Source organism: Pristiophorus japonicus, chromosome 32 (genome assembly GCF_044704955.1).
Source record: "Pristiophorus japonicus isolate sPriJap1 chromosome 32, sPriJap1.hap1, whole genome shotgun sequence".
Taxonomy (NCBI): Eukaryota; Metazoa; Chordata; class Chondrichthyes; family Pristiophoridae; genus Pristiophorus; species Pristiophorus japonicus.
Genome location: NC_092008.1, coordinates 11846126 through 11855425, shown reverse-complemented (window position 1 = coordinate 11855425; position 9300 = coordinate 11846126). Strand labels below are relative to the sequence as shown.

Here is a 9300-nt window from a genome sequence, read left to right as displayed (position 1 = left end):
TTTCATGCATCTCTACATTTGAATCCCTCCAATCAGGGTTAGGCCCCTGCCAGAGTACCGAAAGGGCGCTCATCAAAGTCATATATCGCATCCTTTCTGACTGCGACAAAGGTAAACTAACCCTCTTCGTACTTCTTGACTTACACAGCATAATAAGACCGCATATTTCCACATCAGTACCACTGCCCATCTCTACTCCTATTTCACTAAGCCATTGCTGAAATCCTCATCCATGCCTTTGATAAGAGTAGCCTTGACTATTCCAATGCACCCCTGGCAGGCCTCCCACGTTCTACCCTATATAAACTAGAGGTGATCCAAAACTCGGCTGCACGAGTCCTAACTCACACCAAGTCACGCTCACCGATCACTCCTGTGCTCGCTGACCTACATAGGCTCCCGGTCAAGCAATGTCTCGATTTCAAAATTCTCATCCAGCGGTCAGGCAGAAGGTGGAGCGGGACGTCAAGGCGGCCTATAAAAGGCCCAACAGTCGTCGTGAGGCTAGTGGTGTGTCGAGAGGCAGAGCAGACCGTCGAGGAGGCCTATAAAAGGCCCAACAGTCGTCGTGAGGCTAGTGGTGTGTCGAGAGGCAGAGCAGACCGTCGAGGAGGCCTATAAAAGGCCCATCAGTCGGAGCAGCGGGAGTTCGTCGAGGAGGCCAGCGGGTGCAGCTGCAGCAGTGTGAGAAGGCAAAAAAGAAATAGAAAGAAATCGAAGGGTGATGTCACAGACAAGCGGTTAAGTGATTGGCTGGTGATTGGTGAGCAGTTTTTATTTTTCTTTTCTTTATCAGTAGGTAACCTTTATCATTGTTGTTGCCAAATTAAGTTAATCTAGGAGTTCAGTCATGGCAGGAGAGCTCAGACACGCGCCATGTTCCTCCTGTGCTACGTGGAAACTCAGGGATGGTTCCAGTGTCCCTGACGACTACATGTGCGGGAAGTGGATCCTGCTGCATCTCGGCACTGGAGCTGTGGATGGATTCACTCTGGAGCATCCGTGATGTTGAGGATTACGTGAATAGCACAGTTAGTGAGTTGTTCATACTGCAGGTAAAGGTTACACAGACAGATAGGGGATGGATGACCAATAGGAAGAGCAGTGGAAGGAAGGTAGTGCAGGGGTCCCCTGCGGTCATCCCCCTCCGAAACAGATACACCGTTTTGGATGCTGTTGGGTGGGATGACTCATCAGGGGAGGGCAGCAACAGCCAAGATCATGGCACTGTGGGTGGTTCTGCTGCACAGGAGGGCAGGAAAAAGAGTGGGAGAGCGATAGTGATAGGGGATTCTATTGTAAGGGAAATATATAGGCGTTTCTGAGGCCGCAATCGAAACTCCAGGATGGTATGTTGCCTCCCTGGTGCAAGGGTCAAAGATGTCTCGGAGCGGCTGCAGGACATTTTGGAGGGGGAGGGTGAACAGCCAGTTGTTGTGGTGCATATAGGTACCAACGATATATGTGAAAAACGGGATGAGGCCCTACATGCGGAATTTAGGGAGCTAGGAGTTCAATTAAAAAGTAGGATCTCAAAGGTAGTAATCTCAGGATTGCTACCAGTGCCACATGCTAGTTAGAGCAGGAATCGCTAGATATCTCAGATGAATTCATACCTTAGGTTCCCATCCCCCTGCCATATCAGTTTAACTCCTCCCGAAGAGTACTAGCAAACACTCCCCGTAAGACATTGGTTCTGGCCCTGCCCAGGTGCAGACCGGTTTGCATTGGTCCCATCTCCCCCAGAACCCGTTCCAATGTCCCAGGAATTTGAATCCCTCCCTTATGCACCACTCCTCAAGCCACGTATTCATCTGAGCTATCCTGCTATTCCTGCTCTGACTAGCACGTGGCACTGGTAGCAATCCTGAGATTACTACTTTTGAGGTCCTACTTTTTAATTTAGCTACTAGCTCCATAAATTCGTCTTGTAGAACCTCATCCCATTTTTTACCTATATCTCTGGTACCTATATGCATCACAACAACTGGCTGTTCACAATCCCTTTTCAGAATGCCCTGCACCCGCTCTGAGACATCCTTGACCCTTGCACCAGGGAGGCAACATACCATCCTGCAGTCTCGGTTGCGGCCGCAGAAATGACTATCTATTCCCCTTACAAATGAATGCTCTATCACTACAGCTCCCCCACTTTTTTCCTGCCCTCCTGTGCAGCAGAGCCACCCACGGTGCCATGAACTTGGCTGCTGCTGCCCTCCCCTGATGAGTCATCCCCCTCAACAGTACCCAAAGCGGTGCATCTGTTTTGCAGGGGGATGACCGCAGGGGACCCCTGCACTTCCTTCCTTACACTGCTCTTCCTGTTGGTCAGCAATTCCGTATCTGGCTGTGTACCCTTTATCTGCGGTCAGACCAACTCACTAAACGTGCTATTCACGTCATTCTCAGCATCGTGGATGCTCCAGAGTTCATCAACCCGCAGCTCCATTCCGCAATGCGGTCCATCAGGAGCTGCAGGCTGATGCATTTCCCGCACATGTCGTCGTCAGGGACACCGGAAGCGTCCCTGACCTCCCACATAGTACAGGAGGAGCATAACACGTGTCCGAGCTGTCCTGCCATTACTTAACACTTAGATAAACCTAAATTGGCAAGAACAATGCTATAGGTTAATTACTGATAAAGAAAAGAAAAAGAAAATCTACTTACCAATCTCCAGCCAATCACTTACCCCCTTGGCTGTGACGTCACCCTTCGATGTCTTTCGACTTCTTTTTTGCCTTGTCACCCTGCTGCAGCTCCACCAGCTGGCGTTTATAGGCCTCCACACGCTCGCCTCTCCGGCGCTGCTCTCCTTTTTGTGATGCTAATTAGATTTGGATAGAATCTCAGGCTTGAAAACCATCCTTTGTAACACAGGAACTTTGGTTTTTCCGGTACCCAGGATCCAGTCTAACTCAATCATGGATCTATTTCCCGTGAGATTACTAACCCTCATAGTTATACCACCATGCTACGTCGAATGTGCATCTATATATTCGTCCAGATACTCCATGTTCCAGAATCTGCTCTATATGGGACTGTCTGACTAGAGATGGTCGTCAACAAATCAGACAATGAAAGACTTAATTATTCCCACGGTCGGCAATTATGCTCGGTCTATGGGATAGTCAATCATACTTACGCTTCACCCAAATTTCAGGATTGAGGCGTCACATTAATGCACTTTATTTGTCAAATAATTTATACAACTCTTTAATTGCAGTGTCCTTGCGAGTGATACTTAAAGTTCTTCACCTGCAAAGAATTCATCTGGTGTTGTAAATTTGTGGTCTTAACTGCTCATGCTCTTCTAATTTGTCAAAGGAAAATCGTGCTTGACTAACTTGACGAATTTTCAAAAGGCACTTGATGAAGTATCGCATAGCAGATTTGCTGGCAATATTCAAGCCCATAGTATTAAATGGACAGTGGCTGCATAGATTCGAAATCCGCCGAGTGACAGAAAGCAGAGAGTCGTGGCGAACTTTTGTTATTTGGACAGCGGATAAGTACCCGATGGTATCAGCCAGGTGGCGCTGTTGGGACCATTGCTCCATCAGGATAATTATTAATGTCCTGGAATTGAGTACTCAGGACATAATATCAAAGTTTGCAAATGTCACAAAGTTGCGAATGTAGAGGAACGTACCAGAAGTCAGCAGGACATAGTCAGGCCAGTGACTTCAACAGAAACAAGGCAGTGGACATTTAAAGCAGAGAATTGCACAGTGAAACATATTGTAGGTACAAATGAGGAGAAGTAATATAAACTAAATGGTACAATTTAAAAGAGGCTGTAGGAATTCGGGTACCGGTTACTTCACAGATCCGAGAAGGTTTGGGTAGATTCAATCATGAACGGTGTCGGCAGAGTAGTTATAGGAAAATTGTTTCCACTGGCTGGAGCTTGGTAATCAACGGACACAGATTTAAATTTTTGACAAGAAATCTAGTGGGCAAATGAGGGGTTTTTGGTACACCTCGAATTATTATCGTGAATGACGAGACTGAAAGTGTGGATAATCCGGCTTCGGTATTAACAGTCACGAAGGAATTGGATAAATATTTGATCGGTAAAATTATCAAAACAATGGGGCAAGACCAGCTGAGTGTGACTAATTGTATATTTCTTTCAAACAGCTGGCAAATGCACGATGGCCCGAATTACCTGCTTGTGTGCTATGTAATCCTACTAACTATTTCAGCGCCTGTCCGAACTTTATCTCTTGAATATTCATGCTATCGAGATCGAAATCTCTGAAAGGTTCGGGTGTGTTGTGTATTTTATGAGGTTAATTATGTCCTCGTAATGTGATACTATTCTGTCAACCCGTGCTAACTACGTCTGTGTAATATGTGATTGTGTTAAACCTCGACGTCCCCACATCAGCTAACGTTTCCTTTCTGCTGCAATGTCATCTATATTGAGTTAATTTTGTTTTCTACATGAGAAACCATGGATATTCACCATGCCCTTCTTCTGCTTCGCTCCTTTGCGTACATCATGTTGATTTCTGATGCTGCATCTTCTACATTCACTCTCACCATTTAATGATTTTAACAATTCGGAGAAACGGACGTTTCACCACGTTCTTCAACTGCTCTCTGAACTTTTTCTGGGTCACGGCATAAATACAAGTGTTTGTGCAGCAACTCAGGAGCTGGAGCATAAATCCTATTTCTTTCATGTAAGAAGGTAGGTGTATAGTATCATAACCTAAATACAACAACCGGTTCCAAATAGAAAACAACATAAACACAGCCCATAACAGAATGAAATTCCCTGAAATAATGAGCAGTAAAATGATGGATTTCCTTCGTCTCTCCATCTCTATGTCACTGGGAATACCCTCGCTGCTGTGATTCCGGAGTCTCCTGCGGGCTCTGCTGGCCACTAAAATGTATCTGATGGTTAAAGCATTGAGTAGCAGAATCAGAACGAATGGGATGCAAGGGGTTAGAATAGAATGAAGAATCTCGAGTGTTGACCACAAATGTGAAACCATAACAAGGACACTCACGGAACAGAACCAGGGGGTATTGGTAAACGAGTACCAAGGTAAATACATAAAGTACCAGAAAATATTCGTTAAACAGCTTAACACAGTGACTGTTCCAAGAACCAGAGCCGCGGTGTTCTCAGTGCAATATTTCGTTTTCAGCTTCTGGCAACAAACTGCCACGAATCGATCAAAGGTGAAAGTGACTGTGAACCAGACAGAACAGTCTGTGGCTGCAAAAAGCAAGACAGCGTGGATATTGCACACGGGGATTCCCCGCACAAAATGCAAACGATGAGCAATTGGAATTTGCCTCAATATCAGGTCAGTGATAACGACCAGTAGATCCGCCGCTGCCATGGCCACCAAGTAGCGAGTGACACATTTGGAGAGACCGCACTTTCCCCGAGACAGGATCACAATCGTCGTTGAGTTAGCTGTGAGGAACGATAATCAACAGGAAATTAACAAAACAGGACGAAAGTGAATTCAGCAGGTTGATGGGATTGGGGTAACATTTCTACATGTATTACTGCTTCCAGTGATGGAATTTAATAATGTTCCTGAGAAAGGGCTTTCTGCTGGAGAGAGGATGTACAATGCAAACTGCGCAACTCACTAATCAGCAATGATTGTTAAACTGAACCCGGGAATGGGATTTAATATTGCAAGAGTAATGTGCCATCTAATCAGAAGATCAATACTGAAGTTGCATTAGCCCTCATCTCCAGGTTTGTTCAATCATTGCCTGCTGCTGCATCGATCATCGACCTTCTGGGATTCTGTTCCCAGTCTGCAGCCAATCAGGAGTTAGTTTGGGCAATTGGACTGTGCCTGAAATGTCTGGATGGGTCATTATGGGCCGTAATACAGCGGATGATTCGGAGAACCCCGGCTGAAATTACAGGAGTGCGTCCGGTGAGAGTGAGTCAGTGACTGGGGGAGAGTGAATCAGTAACCAGGGAGAGTGAGTCAGTAACCAGGGGACAGTAAGTCAGTGACCGGCGGAGATGAGTCATTGACCCTTGAGATAGACCCGAAGAGCCTGAGCAAAATATACAGGAACAAAGCGAGTTTGGATATTGTGTGTAAACTGGGCTGTAATTCCCTCTGAGCCGAATGCTTAAGGCATTCTTACACGCTATCACGGCACACAAAGATATGGTTTAATGTTTGGAAGGTAAAAATATTTAACATATTAATCTGATGTGAAAGCATGTAATAAAACAGAGCAATGCTTCTACATGCACTTAAATCTGAAATTTTACATCCAGTGAAAATAACACATTATTAAATAACATTTTAGACGACTTTCAACTCACCGATACTCCAAATGGTTCCACATAATCTCGACTATAAATGTTCTAATACTATCACCAGTCCTGTTTTGAGGTTGGCTCGCACCTGACGTTTCCTTCTCTAGCCAAATGCTCTGTCTGTTTATATCTATCTGTGCTGGTGTAAAATGGGCAATGTGGAACCAGTCCAGCCTTATACACTCTGCATTAATGTGAAGGCAATGGGCGGTGGTGAATAACGGGCATCTGATTTTAAGCGCTCGATTTGAAAGGTGGCGCAAAGTTCAAACTGTCTGCTGCTCTGTGAACATTTTTGTGAATGTGTTTAATATAACATAGATTAAATTAACCACCTTGTGGTGTGCTAAAATCTCTGCATCCAATTAGATGATTTGTTTACCCGGAATTCTATATCGGTGGTTGAGATTTAATTAAATATCCGTACCCAACTACATCAGCGCTAACCCAGAGTTCTGTATCTGTGGTTGAGATTTGATGGAACTCCAATTGACGTGGTGAATTTGCATCAATAAAGTGATCTCACCATTCATTGTACTCCCTGCCAATCAACAAGAATCAGTTGCATGGAAGCAGAGCAAGAGATGGGGCAGAGTCAGAAGAGATCTCATTGAGAGATTCTCCTGAACTGTGCTTGATGGACATGGGGTGGGGATTCCTTCTTCACAGATAAGATTGGAAATCAATCCATTGATCTATAACGGGAGACACATTCAATCACGAATGAGTGTGTAATCTCATCCTAACCTCCCAGAACACTGACTTATACTGGGAAAGTGATTGTACAAAGGGGGTCATCAGACTGGATCTGGATCAAGATGGACATTATCGAACATTCACGGTGTGCTTCTGAGCCTTCTGCCACAACTGGTTTCCCCACTTGGTATAATTCACTGTTCCCAGTGCACGGTGATCGATTCTGGAAACCCATGAACACATCTGTCCGATTGAATAGAATGCGCTCTACAGACACAGACTCTAAGAGAATCATCCAGTGAGATTGCTTGTGCTGGAAATTAACAAACGCGTCAGTTCTCTATCAGACCCTATCACATGGAGTAAAGATCAAAAGGTTATGTTTGCTATTCACTGCACTCAGATCAGTCAACGGGTGAATGTGACACAGTCATATTCGGGAATCACGGAGCATTGTCAGCCCCACATCCAGAGAGAACATGTGGTGTCAATTAATTTCTGGATATGGTGACCTCAATGAGATAATGCAGCCACACAGTTAAACATGATCTGCAACATGAGTAGCTGGGCACAGTGACTTACCAGGGACTCCGACCACAGCCAGAATGGGGTAGTATATCCTTTGTATCTCAAAAACGAACCCTATTATTGTGAAGTCACTGATTCTTAAATACATTCTTCTCTTCTCGGTAGAGCCGCTGATCCCTGTGAGTGCCGCAGTTGATGCTTTCTGTGAGACTGTGCTACAACACATTGCGATGTTTACCGTATTAATAGAAGAGATAACCTCTCCAGTGATACAATTATGGTCCATGGAGAGGTACATTTATTACAGACACCGAACAAACACATTTAATTAATCTATGGGGTCTGATATCAATTACAGTCAATGAACAAACACATTCAGTTAACCTCTTTCAAACCAACACCCCTCGCACCACTAAATACACTTATGGATGTAGAGTAGAATGACCCATTGTTGTAAAAGTACTATAGTAATGAGCAAGAACAAAAATGTTAAATCAACAGTCTGAGCACACTGATTGTCAACTTGAATTCTTCAACCTTGCCAACTCAGTCGGCTCACTTTTTGCGGTCACATAAAAGGCCATCTCCGACAGCTTTGTGAATCGATCACCATCCACAACCCCTATTGCATTCCAAGACCACTTCTAGCTGCATCTACGCACGTGAAAAATCTCTCCACAATTCACTTATGACTTTTAGGCACTGCAGTCTGACTAAAGGTAGTTCTGCAGCTGTGGATCAGCTACACACTCACTCACTGGCGGTGTTGATGTCCTTGTCCCTGGTAAAACTCTTACCCTCTCCTACACTGGTCATTTCCTCAGGAATGGGTCCCATTGTAGCTCCCATAGGTCCAAGGCCACTATTTAATCGAATCTGGCCCACACCTGGTTTACTCATTTAATGTCGAAGCTGGCTCTTCAAATACAGGCCTGTCAGATCGTGCTTCTTTCACCTAAGCAGATCCAATATCCAATATTATCATTGAAAGCAAACATAGACCCCGGCTTCCTTTCAAAACTAACAACCATATTGTTAAACAACTCTGCCCTGTCCCTGCTACATACACCTCCAAGATCAACTCTGAGGAACTGATGGAATTATTTGTCACTATACTGAAATTATCTATTCACCTGGTTTTGGCTCATCTCCTTCCCCATCCCCACCAAGGAAAACATCTCCTGCTCTCGCTCTGAATTATGATCCTTCGCTAGGTTTTCAAATATTTCCCCTCATGTCCTATCCGAGCTCATCGTGTCAATGAGGCAAACCTTCTGCTATAGTGAATCCATTCAATACAAACTCTGACATCCGAACTTCACTTCCTGGTGGACATCTTAACTGCACATTTAAAAACAGAGCCAGCATCACATCAAAGTCTTTCTGGTGAAGAAGGCCCACCATCACTTCAGGAACTACCTGATGAAAGAAAATTTCCATCATCACCTCAAGTCTTTCCCGTTTGAAGAGTGGTGCAGAAGGGAGGGATTCAAATTCCTGGGACATTGGAACCGGTTCTGGGGGAGGTGGGACCAGTACAAACCAGACAGTCTGCACCTGGGCAGGACCAGAACCAATGTCCTAGGGGGAGTGTTTGCTAGTGCTGTTGGGGGGGGGGGGCGGTTAAACTAATATGACAGGGGGATGGGAACCTATGCAGGGAGACAGAGGGAAGTAGAATGGGGGCAGAAGCAAAAGATAGAAAGAAGAAAAGTAAAAGTGGAGGGCAGATAAAACCAAGGCACAAATCAAAATGA

General features: G+C 44.9%; 1 protein-coding gene across 1 annotated transcript; it reads right to left on the bottom strand.

Annotated features, from left to right (window-relative positions):
- Positions 1-4544: 4544 nt before the first annotated feature.
- Positions 4545-7691, bottom strand: LOC139240576 (probable G-protein coupled receptor 139). The gene is made up of 2 exons (XM_070869118.1): positions 7598-7691; positions 4545-5440 (listed from the first exon to the last, which is right to left on the bottom strand). Exons 1-2 carry the CDS (start codon positions 7689-7691, stop codon positions 4545-4547), a joined length of 990 nt encoding a protein of 329 aa, XP_070725219.1.
- Positions 7692-9300: the final 1609 nt, after the last annotated feature.

Bases quoted from the DNA above. Each gene is read 5' to 3' on its own strand.
- LOC139240576 (XM_070869118.1), bottom strand. From the start codon at position 7,691: ATGTATTTAAGAATCAGTGACTTCACAATAATAGGGTTCGTTTTTGAG. The intron at 5,441-7,597 runs GTAAGTCACTGT...CGTTCCTCACAG, and splicing joins GGCTGTGGTCGGAGTCCCTG to CTAACTCAACGACGATTGTG.